This window comes from Bos javanicus, chromosome 24 (genome assembly GCF_032452875.1).
Source record: "Bos javanicus breed banteng chromosome 24, ARS-OSU_banteng_1.0, whole genome shotgun sequence".
Lineage (NCBI taxonomy): Eukaryota > Metazoa > Chordata > Mammalia > Artiodactyla > Bovidae > Bos > Bos javanicus.
This window is the reverse complement of record NC_083891.1, coordinates 36,995,499-37,017,331: the sequence shown is the minus strand read 5'-3', so window position 1 is coordinate 37,017,331 and position 21,833 is coordinate 36,995,499. Positions and strand designations below refer to the sequence as shown.

At 35.5% G+C, this 21,833-nt stretch overlaps 1 protein-coding gene across 5 annotated transcripts in view; it reads right to left on the bottom strand.

Moving 5' to 3' along the window:
* Window positions 1-21,833, bottom strand: part of SMCHD1 (structural maintenance of chromosomes flexible hinge domain containing 1) — a 129,697-nt gene that overhangs the window by 80,326 nt on the left and 27,538 nt on the right. For 4 of the 5 annotated variants that reach the window (XR_009733269.1, XM_061399827.1, XM_061399829.1 and 1 more), the window contains exons 6-14: window positions 13,453-13,567; window positions 13,211-13,330; window positions 11,712-11,878; window positions 8,168-8,258; window positions 7,020-7,230; window positions 4,952-5,072; window positions 4,690-4,873; window positions 2,538-2,732; window positions 730-843 (exon numbers count right to left, since the gene is read on the bottom strand). Coding sequence is in view for 4 of the 5 variants with exons in the window: in XM_061399827.1 (XP_061255811.1) it covers window positions 730-843; window positions 2,538-2,732; window positions 4,690-4,873; window positions 4,952-5,072; window positions 7,020-7,230; window positions 8,168-8,258; window positions 11,712-11,878; window positions 13,211-13,330; window positions 13,453-13,567 (1,318 nt within the window). In the remaining variant the exon portion in view is untranslated. The remainder of the gene's footprint in view (window positions 1-729; window positions 844-2,537; window positions 2,733-4,689; window positions 4,874-4,951; window positions 5,073-7,019; window positions 7,231-8,167; window positions 8,259-11,711; window positions 11,879-13,210; window positions 13,331-13,452; window positions 13,568-21,833) is intronic. The other variant, XM_061399830.1, reaches the window with a different exon arrangement.

Genomic DNA, 21,833 nt, shown 5'->3' with positions numbered 1-21,833 from the left:
CAAAAAATATTTTTACCCTAATTAAGTAGATAAATCATAATAACTGTTATTATATTACACCACAGTGTTTGTTTCCATTTTTCAGATAAACACCCTAGGTCTAATTAAATACCTTCAAATCTTAACAAGAGCATAGTATCAGGAAGGATAAAGGGCCTCCCTGGTGGCTCAGACAGTAAAGAATTTGCCTGCAATGCAGGAGACCAGTGTTCGATCCTTGCACTGGGAAGATCCCCTGAAGGGAATGGCTGCCCATTCCAATATTCTTGCCTGGAGAATTCCACGAACAGAGGAGCTTGGTGGGCTACAAGCCCATGGGGTCACAGAGTCAGACACAACTGAGCAACTAACACTTCTTTATAAGGATAAAGCCCACTCTAGTTTTGTTTTTCATTCTTGAGATAGAAGTCTGGCTCCAATGTTTATGTTTATGAGCCTTGAATGAAATGTGCACTTTAAAATTACTGTAAAATTGGCAATAATATTGTAACATTTGTTAAACACTGGGCACATAGATGTTAAGTTCTACAAACTACTAAAAACATCAAATATGAAACATAAAACATCATGCTCCCACTCCTGTAACCAATGTAAAAGCCAAATACAAGTCAAAATAGAATACCGTTATCTTTTTTTTTTTTTTTTAAGAATATTGTATCTTTAAGAATTAAGCAAAGTAGTAATACCAAGAGACTTTGAAGACTATTTTGGGTTACCTGGGGATCTTACCATTGCAATTTGAACCTCTCCTCCTGTAGCATATACTTCTCCATCATGATCACCATAGAGAAAAAATTTCACAATGCTTCCATAAAAGAGAGGAAGTGTCTTGATTGTCTTGACCTAACATTCAGTTTTAAAACAAGGATTTAGTATTAATATTTACTTAGAAAAACAGGTTTAACAATTATTTAACAGAACTATTTTATACAAGGGGAAAAACCCAGAAATCTATTATTAGAAAAATTTAATGAAAAAAGCACTCTATAAAGTTATATTTGTGAAGCTCTCCACTTATTTGTAACATCTTTGAAAAGACAGTGGCTTCTTCATATAAAAATGTCATAGTTATGCATGTGTCTAAAAGGTCCATAATACCTTCAAATGAATGCAAGCTGTCGCAAATCCCCATAAAATGTTGCTTGCAGGCTGTGAACAGTGACTTACAAAGTTATTGTTTCTTTCCAATAAATTAGCTCAAAATTTCTCTCTCTCTCTCTCTCTCTATATATATATATATTTTTTTTTTTCCTTACCTGGCCTGAAAACACCAGGAGTAATTTCCACTAGTCCAATTCAAAACTTCTCAACTATAAGGACAGCAAGAGTTTACATCCAATCTATCTCTCCAGCCTCATTTCACTTCTGAACTATTTCTCTTCACATATAACAGTTTACAGTAACCCAGTTCTGCTGCTTTTCCTGATCACTCCCTCCTTGTAACTTTCCACTTGACTTCACGGATACCTTATTTTCCTGGTTTTCTTCTCTCTCACCATCTTATCCCCTTCTTTCTCCTGTCAGCTCCTCCTTTTCAGTTTCTAGCTTCTAACTGTTGGAAAAGCAGGCTTAAGCCACACTCACTACTTCATGGTGACCGCATCTGATTCCAAAGCTTTCACTATATAATGATGATAGTGTCACATTTGTGGGTTTATTACTACCTTCATAATAAACCCACTTCATAATAAATCCACTCTGGGCTTCCCAGGTAGCTCAAAGGGTAAAGAATCTGCCTGCAATGCAGGAGAGACCTGGGCTTAATCCGTGGGTCAGGAAGATCCCCTGGAGAAAGGCATGGCAACCAATTCCAACATCCTTGCCTGGAGAATTCCATGTACAGAGGAGCCTGGTGGGCTCCAGTCCATGGGTTCACAAAGAGTCAGACACAACTGAGCAATGTAAAGTTAAGTTAGTTATCTTCATAATTACCTCTGTAAACCTGAGCCACTACCTCTTTTAAGTTCCACACAGAAGTCACTTCATGCACAAAGAATTGCGTGATTTATTCTCTTATTCCAGGCCCATCTGCAGTCAGAAAATTCTCTCCTTCTAAACTATGAGAATTCTAGTTCTACTAGAGAGAGAACTACTCATTCTCTCTCTTTATTTTTAGGTCATCTGTATTTTCATGCCGTAAGAGCCTGAAGGCAACAGGATACCCCTAGATCTCTATAATCTCCATAATGCTGTCAACAGCACAGTAACTTACAAGCTGCAGACACTAAAAAATTTGATGAAAAACCATTTCTTCATATCACATTAAAAAAACACACTAAATTCTCTATTTGAGTAAAGTGAAGTATAAGAAACAATAAAAATTTTGTTAACTGAGCCTTTGGCAAAAATCATTTTGTTTTTTTTCCTTAATGTCCTATTAAATTACATAGTTATAATCAATTTGGCCTTGCCTTTCTTTTCTGGCTCCTAAGGAGGCAAGACTACATACATTATTTTTGGTTGTTGACAAATTCTAATAACTCTAATTTAGATTCAAATTCTACTAAAAATTAAACCTAAAAATAAGTTAAACTTACCAGCTGTCCTGCTTTGTATATTTTTCCATCCCATTCTATCGCTGAATAAGTGGCCCAGGGGCCCTGCTTTTTAGAAGGAAGATCAGGACGTGTAATTACTCCTTTAAAAAGGGTGAATTTTATTTGTTTGTCGTACTTTTCATGGCAGTCCTTCAGCCATAAAGCAAACTCTCTGTCAATTTTCATTCGCTGCTCCTGTAAAATTTTAAAATGTTCCACAAAACTTAGCTACTCATAAACAAATACAACCACAGACACTTCTTGTTCAATTCATGTTTCCTTCCAAATACCCACCCACCCCAGAAAAACGAATAAAAAACTAAAATATTTTAATGGCTCTTTCTCCTATACAAATTTAGATTTCTATCAACACATTACTAAAGAAAAAAAATCTCTGCTATCATCCTTGGTCCACAGGGTCGCAGAGAGTTGGACACGACTCAAGTGACTGAGCACACACTTGGACCTAAGACTTCAATGGTCAATATCAACATAGATTTCCTTCCCTATTTTAAACCCTAGGATACACTCCCCCCACCCCCAACAAAAGATAAACACTGCGTGCCTTGGAAAAGGAGAACTAACTGATTAGGGGAAAAGGGTAAGTGGAAGCCTTCTTAATGTGAAACACGCAAATTCCAACAGGGAAATAAAAAGCATTATATAAATTAAGCACAGATTTAAACACATACTTAAATATAGATATGGTATATCTATGGTATTAAAATGTCTTAGGGGGTTATTTGGGAGAGAAAAGTTTAAAAAGGCTCTTTTATAAGGTGACAGTGAAAAAAAGGTTGACAAATAAAGCTATGGCAAAACATATTTAAAAAAAATTATGCTTTATACATTTATTCAAAAATAGATCATAAAATAAAATTTGATTTCTTGTAATACATAGGAAGAAAATGTGTTATGGCTTATCATTCTTCACTCTGCTGAGAGACCCTAGAGATTTACACTCCAGTGTAAGCTACTATATACTGGTTTAATGCTTGTCTTCAGGAGGAGTAGGGGAAGATCATCGCATTACATGTTTTCACAGAAGACAAAGCGTAAAGTCACAGAAGTTCGTTTTCTCTGTACACCTTACTCCACAACCCACCATTTCCAAATGAAAATGGGGCAAAATTAAAACTGATTTCAGCTTAAGTTTTTGCAACTTGAAGTCAGATGACCAGTATATTAATCATTAAAAAAAATTAGATTTAAAAAAGATTAGATTTCTTATTAAAATAAGAAATACATGTACATGGTAAACACCAAAAAATGGCATATATTTTTCAAAGAAACTTTCCCCCTAATCTGTTCCCAGGTACCAACTCCTTCCTGAATCAGTAAATTAGTGTTGTCACTTTGACAACTTGACAACAGTATTAAAATTATTAACTAGGAATGAGACTGTCTGCCTACCAAATTTTTATGCTGTATTTCAGGCTCAGCCCTCATCTGTATTAGATAAAATTACATCACATTCAGAATCCTTTTTATTAAGAGCAAAATGAATGTCAACATGTTATAGGGATATACAAATACTGTGTCATATATTGTGTTTACTGTCCAGCAACTTTAAGTTTAGAATAAATGCACCCATCTCTTGGCAACTTAACATTACATTACTGAAAGAGTAGCATCAAGTAAGTTTCTGAGGTGTTTAGGCAAAAGGAAAGTACACTAGCTCCATTCAACTTTTTAAAAAAATTTATCATTCTTTTTCTATTGATTAAAGCAGATTTTAATAGTGATCAATCTCAAATTACCCTTTAGCCCAAAGTATTTCACAGTTCTACCTAAATTTTACCCCCAAAGTTAGATTAAAATTGTATATTTAGGTTACTAATATACAAACAAAGCCTCTCTATTAGATAAAATTCTTACATGCTCTTTGCAAACAGACATGCTTCTGAAGATTCTATTCACCATGTCAAAGTATTGATGAAGATCTGATAAGTTTTATCCCAGTAAGAGCTAATCAGTTTGAAATTTTTGAGTGAACACATAAATGCTCATGAACTAAAATTTATATTCTTCTGAGTAAATAAAATGAAAACTATGCAAATTGTCAGTACAAATCTACACTACAAGTGACTTTTGTTGAACTTAAAATAGAACACTTCTGCAAATATTCAAAACTTGATATTTAAAGTCATACCTGTCCGTTTAAAATCCTTGTAAAAAGGGTGTTCTTGTCTTTCAGTTTTAGCTCAAGATCCATAAAGGTCAGTTTATTTGTGCTGACCTGGAATTTGTCATTAGTGAATAATGCACCAGATATCCTATTGTAGCACTCAAAAGGCGCAAGTCCTCTCTTCTTAGGAGGAGTACACCAGTCAAAGCTTGAATAAAACAAAATACTGGTTAGTAAAAAGATAAGATCATAAAACAATGTAATCTCAGCAAAAATCAGAACTTACTCTTCAACAGATGTATATGGTATTAGCCGTCCATTCCAAAAACATTCAAAAATAGGCCTTTTCCCTCTTGCTGCTTTCTCAAGTATGAAACAATCGTCATCATCATCTTCATCTTTTAATTCTAGGACAAAGGAACAAGTGGAACAAATAATTTTTACCACTGAGAAATCAATTTCGATAAATGAAACGTTAAAGCTTCTTCGGAGAAACGGTAACAAAAATTCTTATGATCTTTAACACTGTGTTCTGTAAAACCTAAAAGTACCTTTATTATGTTTGCCTTCAAAAAGGCAGATTTTCAAAGTGGCTCCACATTACCAACAGTGATTCTCATTAAAAAGTAATAATTACATACTCATGAATCTGCGTTAGGATTACCATACTAGCTACTGAGCCTGCCATGTGAAAAACCTATTTATAAATACGGGAGCTTGAATCTTCTACCTAAATCATGTCTCACAACTCTGTTGGAACCAGTACACTCACATAAAAATCATCTGGAAAATCTACGATGTCTAGAAACAGCAAGTTTGCTTAGCTTGGACAAATAATACTAATTCAAGTTTACATTATGATACAGTTAGAGTTATATCCAATGTTATAAAGCACAACTGTCTACACATTTCTATGTTTAGTAATACCTTTTCATATACTCAAATAAATTGGATTCAAGCATTATGATCCTGATATAGCAGTATCTCAGTTATTCTGGCATTAAGTCATTCCCCCTGACCCCCAATAAAGTCTTTTTCTCCAAAAAAATCTTCATAAGAAGTTCATAAGTAAAAGTTCCTTCCAATCAAAACATTTCACTTGCTCTTAGAGAACCCCTCTGATCATCATTCAATTAATTGGCTATTATTTTAAGACATCATTTTTAAGAACTTTACCTTTTTATCTGTAAGCATACCAAAATCACAAATGACAAATGAAAAACAGGCCAGAGACTGAATGGGAGGCAGAGTCACTAAGTAATAATATGTATGAACACTTACTAAACAGAGTCGGGTCCTAAACCCCTACAACAAGTCTATGAGGCAAGGATTATTATAAGAATTATTATTTCCCATTTCAAAGATACTGAAGCAGTAGTTTGTCAAATTTTGCACAATAGAAAGTGGCAAAGACAGGATTCAAACCAGGAAATCTGGTTCCAAAACACAATACTAAGGATATACTAAGAAATCATTCTGAATGAGAAAATATAACACTGTTAATCTATGAAAATTGAATGTGATCCCAATAATCCCATTAGGACATTTTTATTCAGTACAAAGTGATTCCAAGGTTTATCTAGAAGAGCAAAAGATTAAGAATTATGAATTTTCTCAAAAAAGAACAATAGTGTCTTGTCCTACTGATATCAATATACACTATAAAGGACAAGAGATTCACTATAAAGGACATGTTATTCATGTATAAAAACACAAAACATATCAATGCCTTATAGCAAACAATCTGGGTTCTATGTACTTATGGGAACTTTATATTATTATGAAAGTGATATTTATATATAACATTCAAAAATTGGTACTAGGAAACTGAAAACCCACATGGAAAATATTAAGTTAATCCTAAAACAAAAAAGATTACAGGTATATTAAAGATATAAACATAAAATGATAAAAGCTACAGAATCTATAAAAAAAAATTATAAAAAAATGAGATGTACGAAGCCTTTCTGCAGCAAGGCCTATCAGAAAGCATAAAGAAAAAAACCAATGCGACTACATAAAGTTTAAAACTACTTTATAAATATCTACAAAGATAACAGGAAGACAACATGGGGAGTATATAAAGGAATACTATGTGGTACATAGCTAAAAGTTCAGTTCAGTAAGAGAAGTACGATATAAGAACATGTAACGTTTCTTAGCACCACAGCTTTATTTATCTGGGTGTGAATATACACAAAAACTAGCAATTATAAAAACTACAACTACCTTAACAACTTAAGACCTGCATGAGGAAAAAATGTTTAAAATTTATCTAACCTTAAGCCTAACTAATAATTATGAAAATTAATCACAACTTTGTATTTTGTAGCTAAGGTAACAGATTAACATACTTGATGGAAAGCATGGATCATCAGGGTAGGTTTCTCTATCATATAAGAAAGGGTGATATCGGATAATCCCTTCCACTACACCATCTCCTTCAACATGAGCCTTGAACTCAAAACTATCAGCTGCTGTATTTATATACAATGTCTGCATGTCATCTTGTATTTCCCTCAGGTTGATAATCTTAGGTGTCTTCCCCTTTTCAAACATAGAAATCTAAAATAAAAATAAAATAAAAACAATTAAATTTGACAGCGACTGCACTTTTGTTCTCATCTATGATCCAACAACAGAAAAGCAAAAACTATTTTTATTTGTATAAATAATCATCTAGATTAACAAAATACATATATATTTCTATCTCAGTTAAATAGGTCTAAGGAGCATCTTAATTAAGAAATATATTACCAAAAAACTGAAAGTAAGCAAAGAAAGCGCTGAAGGATATATAAGTCACGAGTTTATTTCATTTAAGCTTTCCTGCTGGAGGTGTGTCTGTCTGTGCACTAAGTCATGTCTGACTCTTTGTGACCCCATGGACTATAGCCCACCAGACTCCTCTGTCCATGGAATTTCCCAGGCAAGAGTACTGGAGTGGGTTGCCATTTCCTACTCCAGGGGATCTTCCCGACCCAGGGACAGAACTTGCGTCTCTTGTGTCTCCTGCACTGGCAGGTGGATTCTTTACCACTGGCATCACCTGGGAAGCCCTAGAGGTAGGAAGTAGGATGAAGACATACATGAAATTCCGCCTGACATGTGGGCAAGGATACTGAGAACTCAACATTGAAATGTTCTGTTCTTCTACATTTTACTTTACTTATTTTTTTCTTATTAAGAGATTTCTATGAACAAAAGGGAAACGATTTATATCTTTTCTTCCCTGCTTTTGAGACATGACATTCAGTAATGGCTCATATCTCTATAGAAGACAAAGAAAATAGAAACCAGATACTAGGGTAAATAAGATATCCAGAAAAGTACACCTTAGGAATAATCTCTTTACTTAGACATCAAACTAGAGAAGTGGTTTGGTAAAAGACAAGGACAGAGAAGTTGCCTATTTACTGATTGACTTTTCTTATCCAGATTAACTTGGAACTAGAACACAGAACTAATATTTCACAATACTTAAGAAAGAATTTTATCTTACTTCAATATCAATGTTGTTGAAAGGTCCAGCTTCCTTTGATGTACGCTGTTCATTCCCTTTTGGACCATGGATATAATAATGATAAATATGCCTAAAATATAAAAGAATAACTTTATACTTTTAATTCACATAAAACTACAGTTCATCCAATATTCTACCAAAAAAAACTTTATTACTACTATTTGGCAGTACCTACTAGGTGCCACGCACAATATTAAGCATTTTTAAACATAGTAAACCACATAATGGTAAAAACAATCATGAGATTCAGGTATTATTTCCCCTCATTTTATAAATACAGAAGTTGGGAATGCAAGAAATTATTTAATTTACTTAAGGTCACAGAATTACAGTGTGAGCAGATTCAAGCCAAGTCTTTTCAACTTCAAATCCCACATACTTAAAGTGTATTTTACAAAAAAAACCTACAACTACAAAGTGAAAGTGAAGTCATTCAGTTGTGTCCTACTCTTTGCGAACCCATGGACTGTAGCCCACCAGGCTCCTCCGTCCATGGGATTTTCCAGGCAAGAGTACTGGAGTGGGTTGCCATTTCCTTCTCCAGGGGTAAGATAGCAACCCAGGGATCGAACCGAGGTCTCCCGAACTGCAAGGTAACAGGCTATAATTCTACTTGTCAGGGATTTTCTAGAAAAGACTCAAGTATCAGGGAGTATACACAATTGGGTATTTTTAACTTATGTCCCCAACATGAGAGTATCATTCTGTCTCATCTTTTTTCTCCTGCAGAAATGAAACAATCTTATGCCAATACTCTTAAAATTAATAAATTCAACATCATCCCATCAAAAACCACCACTTCAGAAATTTTTGCTATTTTGGAAAATGTTTAAAAAGATTATACTCTGGGGAAATTATTCACATATCTCCAAATCACATAGCCCATCTGCAATCATTTCTCAAGCAGTAGTATTAAATATTCCTTAATACAAACTTTATCTTTTCAGCTCAGTTCAGTTCAGTCGCTCAGTCGTGTCTGACTCTTTGCGACCCCATGAACTGCAGCACGCCAGGCCTCCCTGTCCATCACCAACTCCCGGAGTTCACTCAAACTCACGTACATCGAGTCGGTGATACCATCCAACTATCTCATCCTCTGTCGTCCCCTTCTCCTCCTGCCCCCAATCCCTCCCAGCATCAAAGTCTTTTCCAATGAGTCAACTCTTCGCATGAGGTGGCCAAAGTACTGGAGTTTCAGCTTTAGCATCAGTCCTTCCAAAGAACACCCAGGGCTGATCTCCTTTAGAATGGACTGGTTGGATCTCCTCGCAGTCCAAGGGACTCTCAAGAGTCTTCTCCAACACCACAGTTCAAAAGCATCAATTCTTCGGCGCTCAGCTTTCTTCACAGTCCAACTCTCACATCCATACATGACTACTGGAAAAACCACAGCCTTGACTAAACGGACCTTTGTTGGCAAAGTAATGTCTCTGCTTTTGAAAATGCTATCTAGGTTGGTCGTAACTTTCCTTCCAAGGAGTAAGCGTCTTTTAATTTCATGGCTGCAATCATCATCTGCAGTGATTTTGGAGCCCAAAAAATAAAGTCTGACACTGTTTCCACTGTTTCCCCATCTATTTCCCATGAAGTGATGGGACCAGATGCCATGATCTTCGTTTTCTGAATGTTGAGCTTTAAACCAACTTTTTCACTCTCTCACTTTCACTTTCATCAAGAGGCTTTTTTAGTTCCTCTTCACATTCTGCCATAAGGGTGGTGTCATCTGCATATCTGAGGTTATTGATATTTCTCCTGGCAATCTTGATTCCAGCTTGTGCTTCTTCCAGCCCAAGTTTCTCATGATGTACTTGGCATATAAGTTAAATAAGCAGAGTAACAATATACAGCCTTGACGTACTCCTTTTCCTATTTGGAATCAGTCTGTTGTTCCATGTCCAAATATCTTTTCAAAATTACACTAATTGTCCTAGTTTAAAACACTACTAAAATAAAAAGAAATCACTGAAAATCTTGAGATCTTCCTTCAAACATCTCAAAAGTGTTAACATCATAAGTTTACAAGCATATATTAAGAAAGTGTGCTACAAATAGCTTACCAAGTGTATGTTTCTATGTCATTCTTTTTAAGAACAAGAGTTATAATTATGTTATGTTATTATGTACACTGAGTTCTTTCAGTTAAGAGAAATAATAAAATAGCTAATAAACAGTCAAAGTCCTATTTAAAACTCTTGTGTTACAGGGCCAATAAACATCAATATTCAAGAAAAAAAGGCATTCCTAAAATCAAATTTATTTCTTCATAAAAATTTTTAACTGTTAATATATATTTATGTGCAAAACAGAATCTTAACAGCCCTTGAATAAGTAGAAAAAATATGAAAAGATACCTTATTTTTAAACATGAACTTTGTACAGCATACCCACTTTTGGAGACTAATTCAGGCTAATTATGGAAAAAATCCAATCTGTATCATATAATTACAGAGGAAGAAACTTAACAACCTTAAATATATATACTTCTGATTTGATCTAACAGAATATGTACTCCCTAAAAGTTTTCCTCAAGTAGATACACAAAGATTTATTTTTAGATTACTCATTTCATACAGCACATATGCATATTTTTATTTTAACAGACTCAATATATTCATTCAATAAACTTTTACTGAGCAACTACAATGACTCATCGGAAAAGACTCTGATGCTGGGAGGGATTGGGGGCAAGAGGAGAAGGGGACGACAGAGGATAAGATGGCTGGATGGCATTACCGACTCGATGGACATGAGTTTGAGTGAACTCCAGGAGTTGGTGATGGACAGGGAGGCCTGGTGTGCTGCGATTCATGGGGTAGCAAAGAGTAGGACACGACTGAGCGACTGAACTGAACTGAATAATGTAACAGGAAATGTAACACTGGGGATATAACAGTGCACAAAAAATAATAAACATCCCAAGGTGGGAGGCAGATGAAAAGAAAAAATAATAAGTAAAATACATGGATTATAGTCCATGCTGCATAGCAAAAGCACAAAAGGGGGAAGTGGGATTGATTAGCTGAATTGGATAAACTCTTAACTTTATTTTAAATGTTATCACAGTTGTCAAGAAGCATGGGCCTCTTATTTGTAATGACCAATATATTACATGTGTGCTAAGTTGCTTCAGTCATGTCTGACTCTTTGTGACCCTATGGACTGTAGCCCACCAGGCTCCTCTGTCCATGTGCTTCTCCAGGCAAGATACTGGAGTGGGTTGCCATTCCCTTCTCCAGGGGATCTTCTTGACCCAGGGATTGCACCTGCATCTCCTGTGGCTCCTGCATTGCAGTCAGGCAGATTCTTAACCACTGAGCCCCTGGGGAAGCCAAGTGACCAGTAAATATTTACAGAATAGAGAACCATTTTAACAGCTAACATCAGAGTAATGGTTCCTATGCTGAGGGAAGAAATGGGATCGGATAAAAGCAGACAGCCAAGAGGTTTCAACGTATTTGTAATATTTTCTATCTTAAAAAAAAGATAAGAAAAAGCATGTCCTGGATCCAATGTAAATACTTACGTTAACTGTCTGGTCCAAAGATGGAAATAATTTTTCAAGTACTGTATGTGTTCTGGTTGTACCCCTGTGATAACCACAGCAGTAAAGCTATCTTTTTCCTTCTCCTCTGCGATAAGATGCTGTAGAAATCTTTCATCATCATTTGTAATGTGACTAGAATCAGACGGCTACAAGAGTGAACATAAGTACAGCAGATTACATGCAGCTCAAATGTAGTTAACAAACAAAGTTTACATCAACCATTAACATTCACTTGGATAATTTCAAATACAGGCTTCAAAAATCTTTTGGAGGAAAATCACCAAATACAAATCAGCTGAGTGTGTGACAAAGCTGTGAGGACAGAGAGCCTTTTACAGAGATTGCTAAACCGGCATACAAAAAGGAGAATCCTATACCATAATGCTAAACCAACTGTAGAATCAAAAAGAAAAGGGAAAAGAAAAATAAATACTGAATTTAAAAATACCTCCCAAATTGAGAACACTTACCCTAAAGCGGAATGAGTCCTTGCTTGGGGTACCTACCACTTAACTTGGTCAGAACCAATGCCCAGCCGGTCCACATTCATTAAAACTAGGACACAGCCTGAACCCAGCTGACTTAGCCCAAAGGCACTGTGTTTAAAAGGGAGTAAAACCATCCTGGGCCCCAGTCCACTTTCAGAGAATATCTATAGTTTGTGGGGGGAGGAAGGGATGTGCTTAAGGATAAGAATTTAAAACATCTCTGCTTTTATTTTACTATGAGTCTGTATATTAAAAATTGCATGCATATGTATGCATATATGTACTATGTAAGTTGCTATACACATAAAAACTTACAAGGATAAAGATACACACTGAACTATTAGGAAAAGTGACTTTGAAATAAACACCATAAGTATTTATAAGTTCCAATTCCTTTTAAAGTTAGACTAGGAGAAAATTCAACTAAATATATCATAAGGACTTTTATCTGGCATTTGAGACTATTTTTATGTTCTTTACAAAAGTTACTTTAGACTCAAAAATTTTTTTAAGTTTTACTTTTAAAAAAGGTTTTAAAATTTGAAAATTTTAAAACGTTTCAAAGTTGAATGAGTAATACAACAAATACCATGTGCTCACCACGATTCAAATTTATTAACATTCCACTTATTAACATGAGAGTTTGAATGCAAATTTAATCACTGTTTTGTATTCTACTTCTGTGATTATTATACAACAAATACTTAAAAACTCAAACTCAGAGCAAGGAAACAGTTTATAATCTTATGAACAATTTCCAGGAAGCTGACTTGGCTTTATGAGAAAAGTTATTTTCTGAAGACTTCAGCCTAAGAAAGCACACAAATGATCACTTTTGCTATTCACAAAATTAAAATTAAAATTTAATTTGAAAATTCCATATTTTCAAGTTTTTAAAATAACATAAGTATCTTAGAAATTGAAAAAAAATGTTCTTGTCCCATCATCCATCCAAGGTATAAATTTACAATGAGTTAAAATGTACTGTACCTTTCTGTTTCTAATAAATCCGCTATATATTGCCTCTTTATTTTTCTCCCTCTTCTCAAAATCTTCTTTAGAAAGTAAAAGTTCATGAACATCCTGGGAGTCTGCAGGCTTACTTATCATCTGTTAAATATTAAAAAGATTACCTTTTAAATTGACAAAATTTAAAATGAATAATACAATTAGACAGTCAACTTCAAAATATTTTGACCAACTTTCACTTTTAAGAAATCTTTTTTACTTACTCTGGCTGACTGTCCAACAAAGAAAACAGCCTGCTTGCCCCCAACACCAAAATAGGAAATATCACTATTTAAACTGCGAGGTACTGGCAGTGGTCGAACATATCCTGAATGATCACTAAAATAAAACATTACATTAATGCAGTGTTATTAAACAAACGACTCAGGTGCTAATGAAAACTGTTTTAGCAGTTTTATTAAGAGTTAATAAAATGATCCCCAAGCCAGATAATACCCCTATTCAAATGTAAAAGAATCAGAGCCCAAAGCCAAAACAGCATCTAGTCCAAAGGCTCTCAAAGTTTGTTACCCAGGCCAGCTGCATCAGCAAACCTGGAAACTCTAAGAAATGCAAATTCTTGGGCTCACCCCCTCAAATCAGAAAATTTCAAATATCTGTAACTCTACAGTCTTCCCTTCAAAATCCTTTACTCATTCAAAACTCATTAAAATACTGTCTCATGACTAGTGGGAATTACAACAAAGAGATTCTCATTTCCATGTGCTTCTGCTCTGTCATGTCTGATTCTTTGTGACCCCATGGACTGCAGCCCACCATGCTCCTCTGTCCATGGAATTCTCCAGGCAAGAATACTGGAGTGGGTTGCCATGCCCTCCTCCAGGGGATCTTCCCAACCCAGGGATCAAACCCAGGTCTCCCGCACTGCAGGCAGATTCTTTACTGTCTAAGGCACCAGAGAAGCCCTCTCATTTCCAATGGATCATGACAAATGAAGAGCTGAGACTCAGCCTCTGATTGCAGCATAACACCACTGTGGAGAGCAGGCATCCCTGGTCTCTTGAATACAGGGAAGATCTCCACGGACAGTTTCCCAATATAAGACACCCACAAAACTAGGGTGAGGCTGGAACCGCAACACCAAGTGGAAAGGTCAGAGAACAGAGCTGGCACAGCTGGAAAGAACAGATACACAACAGAATAAAAAAAAAAAAAAGAATGAAAAGTATCAAGTGGGACTAAAAACAAATAACTAAAAGATAATATCTTACACAAGTTTAAATGCAGTTCAAGAAAGAGAGGAGAGAATGAAAAATAGCTGCAAATATTCTCAAATCACTAAAAGGCATAGATCCACAGATTCAGACCAAACGAGCCCAAACAGGAAACATAAAAAGAAATCCACTTCACAGTGAATACTAAAAACAAAACAGAATAACTAGAAAACACACTGAGAAGATAAATGGCTTTGCAGGCTTTGACAGCAACAGTGTAAGACGGTGGAATATTATCTCCAAAGGGCCAAGAGAAAATGTCAGTATAGAACTGTGAACTAGGGCTAAATAAAGAATTTACAGACAAAAACCAAGGGAATTTACCATTAAGAGATTTGCTCTAAAGCAATGTTCCTACAAGCACAATCTGACACACAAGGGAATCATAATATTATCAGTACACAGGCTAATTTTTAAAATATATGTTAAAATTTTTTAATTCTTTGTTAGAAAAAATGTATATAATTGGGGAATTCCAAGTCAGATTTGAAATACTGTACAACAGAAGTGTAACTCTGGGAACCTCCCTCGTGGTCCAGTGGTTGAGAGTCTACCTGCCAGTATGGGGGACACAGATCTGATCTGTAGTCCAGGAGGACTCCACACGCCAGAGGGCAACTAGGACTGTGTGCCACAACTACTGAAGCCCACAGGCCCTAGAACCTGTGCTCTCCAACCAAAGAAACCAATGCGAGCAGAAGCCCACGCATCACAAGGAGAGAGTGGCCCCCACTTGCTGAAACTACAGAAAGCCCATGTGCAGCAACAAAGACAAGCATAGTCACAAAAATAAATACCCAGAAAAACATCTACTTCTGCTTTACTGATTCTACCGAAGCCTTTGACTGTGTGGATCACAACAAACTGTGGACAATTCTTAAAGAGATGGGAATACCAAACCACCTGACCTGCCTCCTGAGAAATCTGTATGCAGGTCAAGAAGCAACAGTTAGAACTGGACATGGAACAACAGACTGGTTCCAAGTCAGGAAAGGAGTACATCAGGGTATATTGTCACCCTGCTTATTTAACTTATATGCAGAGTATATCATGATAAATCCTGGGCTGGATGAAGCACAAGCTGGAATGAAGATTACCAGGAGAAACATCAGTAACCTCAGATATGCAGAGGACACCACCCTTATGGCAGAAAGTGAAGAAGAACTAAAGAGTATCTTGACGAAAGTGAAAGAGAAGAGTGAAAAAGTTGGGTTAAAACTCAACATTCAGAAAACTAAGATCATGGCATCTGGTCTCATCACTTCATGGCAAATAGATGGGAAGCAATGGAAACAGTGAGACACTTTATTTTTGGGGGAGTTCCAAAATCACTGCAGATGATGACTGCAGCCATGAAATTAAAAGGCACTTGCTTCTTGGAAGAAAAGTTACGACCAACCTAGACAGCATATTAAAAATCAGAGACATTACTTTGCCAACAAAGGCCCGCCTAGTCAAAGCTATGGTTGTTCCAGTAGTCATGTATGGATGTGACAGTCGGACTATAAGTAAAGAAAGCCGAGCACCAAAGAACTGATGCTTTTGAACTGTGGTGTTGGAGAAGACTCTTGAGAGTCCCTTGGACTGCAAGGAGATACTACCAATCCATCCTAAAGGAAATCAGTCCTGAATATTCATTGGAAGGACTGATGCTGAAGCTGAAAGTCCAATCCTTTGGCCACATGATGTGAAGAACTGACTCATTTGAAAAGACCCTCATGCTGGGAAAGATTGAAGGTGGAAGGAGAAGGGGATGACAGAGGATGAGATGGTTGGACGGCATCACCGACTCAAGGGACCTGAGTTTGAGCAAGCTCCGCGACTTGGTGATGGACAGGGAGGCCTGGCATGCTGCAGTCCATGGGGTCGCAAAGAGTCAGACATGACCGAGCAACTGAACTGAACTGAAAACTTTGGGAAGGAAGTGATTAGAGATAAAGTACTCTAAATTCTTTAATATGGGAGAAGTGAGATACCTGAAGATAAATATGCATTTTTAAATTTCAAAGACAAGCAGGAAAGTAAACATATAAATTCTAAAATATTAAAAGAGAAAAAATGTAGAACAGTGTTTTCAAAAGCAACAACAAAAAGTTGCAACTACTTAAAAAAACAGAAATAATGGAATAAAAATATTTTAATTGGTATAAAGTTTTCACCTATGTATCAATTTTCAAAATAAAGACAACAATGACCAGGTCAAACAATATAATACTAGACCTACAAAACAAAGCACACAAACAATACCTCCGTTCACAAAATACAAAGCAACTGCCATACACAAACTCAATCTCCACATAACAAAACATAAACCTGCCCCCCCCCGACAAAAAAACATGCATATATACAAACACTCCACACAATATACAAATAAACCACACAACATGTATGCACATTTACAGTGCTCCAGCACACACACACAATGTATATAACACCAACAATAAATAGAACATCTTAAAGAGAGAAAACAGACACCATATATTCTGAGAAACAGAGATAAGAATGACAACAGACTTTTCATTGTAAAGTACGCAAGTCAGTAGAGAACGGGAACAGCATTTCTAATGTACTGAAATTTTTTAGAAAGCAAAAGTGAAACTTGCTCAGTCATGTCCCACTCTTTGCAACCCTATGAACTACACAGTTCATGGAATTCTCCAGGCCAAAATAGTGGAGTGAGTCGCCTTTCCCCTCTTTAGGGGATCTTCCCAACCCAGGGATCGAACCCAGGTCTCCCACATTGCAGGCAGATTCTTTACCAGAGTCAACCTAAAATTCTATACTCAACGAATATTTCTTTAAAAGGGGGAAAGAGTAAGGAGAGATCCAGACTTTATCAGATATTCAAAAGCTGAAAAATGTACTGACAGCAATCTTGAATTACAAAAACTGTTGAAAGACCTGCAGAAATGAAAATTATACTGTGAATTTAAACAAAGGAATGAAGACTACCAGAAATGGTAAATATGTGGGTAAACATAAACTGACTCAGGGACTCAAACTGATGCTTGTGTATGAATGTTTACAGCAATACTATTTACAATATGCAAAAAAAGGTGAAAACAAGACAACTGTCCTTTAACCTATGAATGGAAAAGACGTAGTATAGCTGCATAATTCAGCCGTAAAAAGAGATGAAGTTCTGATATAAGCTACAACACAGGTGAACCTTGAAAAAATTATGCTAAGTGAAATAAACCAAATAAAAAATGAAATAAACAAAATGATAAATATTGTATGCTTCCTCTTAAATGAGGTACCAGGAACAGGCAAATTCACTGAGACAGAAAGTAGAACTGTGGTTATCAGCAGCTGGAGGGGTAGAGAATACAGAGTTACTACTTAATGGGTACAGAGTTTCAGTTTGGGGAACACAAAAATTTTGAAAATACATAATGGTTATGGTTGCAAAACACTGAATATAATTAATGTCAATGAATAACACACTTCAATGTAATGCTGTATTTTTACCACATTTTTAAGAAAATGACTGTTACATAGAAACAGAGCAGAAAGTGGTTGACAGAGACTGGGGAGTGTGGGAAATAGAGTACAAACTTTCAGCAATAAGATGAATAAGGCCTGAGGAGCTAATGTATACAACACCGTAAGTACAGCCAATAACACTGTATTGTGTAACTGAAATCTGCTAAGAGAGCAGAACTGTGATAAATTAAAGATGTATACTATGAATCCTAATTACCAGGTAAACAACAGAATAACAGCTAATTAAGGAAATAATGGAGACACACATACACATAAACCCAATTTGAAATAAGGCAGAAAAAAGGGAAATGGGGGGTGGGGAAGATAAATAACAAAGATAGTAACCAAGCATACTGATAATCATATTAAATGTAATTGGTCTAAAGAAAGTGAAAGTGAAAGTTGCTCAGTCGTGTCCACCTGTTTGCACCCTGTGGACTATAGAGTCCAAGGAATTCTCCAGGCCAGAATACTGGAATGGGTGGCCTTTCCCTTCTCTAGGGGATCTTCCCAACCCAGGGATCGAACCCAGGTCTCCTGCATTGCAGGCGGATTCTTTACCGGGCCACAAGGGACACCCAGTTGGTCTAAGCAGCTCCATTAAAGGGCAGAGATCATTAAATTTCAATATACAACTAAATGCTGCCTCAAAGCAATTCTTTAAATATAAAGAGACGGCAGACTAAAAGGTTGGAGAAAGAGTTATCAGTTTAGTACTAAGGAGAATGAACCTGTAGGAGATATATGAATATTAGACAAAGTTAATAAAACAGCTGGAGAAGGAAATAGCTACCCACTCCAGTATTCTGGCCTGGAGAATTCCAAGGACTGTACAGTCCATGGAGTCGTAAAGAGTCGGACACAACTGAGCAACTTTCACACACACACAATAAGAGTAGCACCAGGAAATGAAGAACGAACAATGAAACAAATATGCAGTTAAATAAAACAGACTACTTTTCTCTGCTTGAGATTTTAAAATTACGTTAGACTACTGAAATAAAAGTAACACTGTATGATGTAGTTCTCAATGTGTGCAGCGGTAACACTTAAAACTAAATAATCAATGGGAGACAGTTAAAATACCTAAATAATTTGGTGAAATTTCTGTAATTCACTTTAAGTGGCAAATGTCCAGTATTCCCTGGAGCAATCATTAAAAAATAAAGGATATATTCAAAAACACTATAAAGAAAATGGTATAGTAAAATATGTTCAAGTAAACCACAAAAAGGCCCAGAAAAGACAAATGCAAAACAAAGGGAACAAACAGAAAAGTTAAAACAGGACATATCTAAGTCCTAATGTATCAATAATTACAGTAAATTGGCAGACTGAATTTAAAAATGACCCAACCATATTCTGTCTATAAAAAACTCATTACAAACAAACATAATGATATAAGTATTTTAAAAGAAAATAGATATGAAAAGATATACCAAACATGAACCAAAAGAAAGCTGGAATGGCTAAAGTAGCACATACACTTCAGAGCTAGAAATTACAGGGACAGAGCAGCATTATGGAGGAGGGGTATGGCAACCCACTCTAGTATTCCTGCCTGGAGAATCCTCACGGACAGAGGTGCCTGGTGGGCTACAGACCATGGAGTCGCAAGGAGTAGGACACAACTGAGTGACTAAACACAGCATACAGCAGCATTATAAAATGATTACAGGGTCATTTCACAGAAAAGTTCTAACAATCCTAATTGTGCATACACAAAATAACACAAGTTAAAGGTACACAGAGCAAAAACTCAGAAAACTGAAAAGAGAAGATCAACAAACCTGCAAATAAGTGGAGTTCTTCAATACCCCTAAGTCACTGCTACACAGAAAATCAACAAGGAAAAGAAAGAACTGAACAGTATCATTCACTGATGGACTCTGATTGAAAATGACACAACACTACTCCCAACAACAGCAAAATACACATTCTTTTCAGGGACACAGAAAATTCACCAAAATATAGATCATATCCTACATTATAAAACAAATCTCAACAAATTTAAAAGAATTGAAACAATATAGAGCATGTTTTCTGACTATAAGTCAAACTAGAAAGGCAAGAAAATCTATTGGGAACATTTGGAAATTGAACAACACATTCCAAAAAAGATTCATGGATAAAAAAAGGAAGCTGCAAGGAAAACAAAAGTTACACTAAAATCAATGAAAGTGAAATTAAAGCATGTTAAAATTTGTGGGATACAGTAAAAGTAGTCCTGAGACAAACATTTATAACACAAAATACTCAACTTAGAAAAGTAAAAAAAAAAAAAAAAAGAATAAAACTCTTAAGATTCTACATCAAGATACTACCAAAAAAAGCATGTAAACCCAAAGTAAGAAGGGCATATATGATGATAAAGAGCAAAAATCAGAGAATTTGAAAACAGAAAACAAACCAAACACTGGCTCTTACAACATTACCAATAACTATATGCCAATAAAATTGAAAATTTAATGAAACAGAGTAATTTCTAATAAAAACAGAATGCACCAACACTAAATCAATAGTGGAAAGCCAAAATATACTTACAACCCTATAAAGAAGTCAAAGCAATAGTTAAAAATTCCTCCCACAAAAAACATACCAGACCCAAATGGTTTCCCAAGTGAGTTTTATCAAACTTTTATTAAGTGGTTTAAGGTATAAATTATAATTTATCACTTTGGAAAATAATTCACCACTATTTTGTAAGTTGGAACATTCATTTTTATAACCTACAAATTCCCTCCTAGGTATTCACCTAAAAGCTTATGTAGATCTGGACCAGGAAACATACATAACAGAACACTCCACACACAGTGCACGCGTTAAGATAATACTGCCAGCAACTGCTAAGAACTGGGGGAGAAAGTCAAATGCCTACGGACTGGAGACTGGATAAATAGAATGAGATTTCTTTTTGGTGTACACAAAAGACTACATGGTTATGAAAATGAATGAACTACAGACCCACACAAATAAGAAATCTTAGTAATCTAATACTCAATGAAAATTCAAGTCCCTTGTAGGTCAGCATACAGTATGATTATGTTTTGTATTATCAAAAACAAGCAAAATTAGATATACACATTTTATTAATAAAAAAGGAAACAAAAACAATGCAAAATATTTGTTAACTTTGGTGGGGGAATAGGTAGAATAAGTGAGGAGGACACAGAAGTCACAGGAAATATTCTACTTATCAGATTGGGGGCAAATTCTGGTTATTCAGCTTATTAAATTTTTCAATAAATAAACTTTAAAAGTGCATGTCTTGAACTGATAAATTATCATAAATCAAGAATTATAGCTAATTAAATTCTATGAACATAATGTCTATTAAAAAAACAGTTAAATAGGTTCAAAGACTTTAATTACTGTAACAATACTTCTAGCAAATAAGCTGTAAATACCCTCCCCTAAACATTCTCCTTAAAACACATAAGGGAAAGTATATCAAAAGTTTGGGCTGTGGCAACTCAGAGATAAAACAATACATACTTAATCTGATTCAAAACTAAGGAATTCTGTTCACTGATTAGGAATGGACATTCATAATGACCAGGCAGTAAGCTTCCTTTTCCATTCATGAAAGCCCAATCTAAGCAAAAACCCTATGATAACAAATAAGGCCCAAAATAGTAATTTCCAGTAAGTTTTAGACTTGTGTAAACACAAGTCCAGAAAATTCCTATGCCCACACTCAAGGGAAATATAAATCTCCCTTCATGAAGAGAAATACAAGCATAAATACAATTCAAGACCTTAAGAAACAATTTTGCATCACAGAAGTAGTAAAGTTGCCTCCTTCAAAATAAACTTATATCACAGTCTAAAAGAATCTCAGAAAATATCTCACTCTTATTCTTTTTTTTTTTTTTAAATCACGT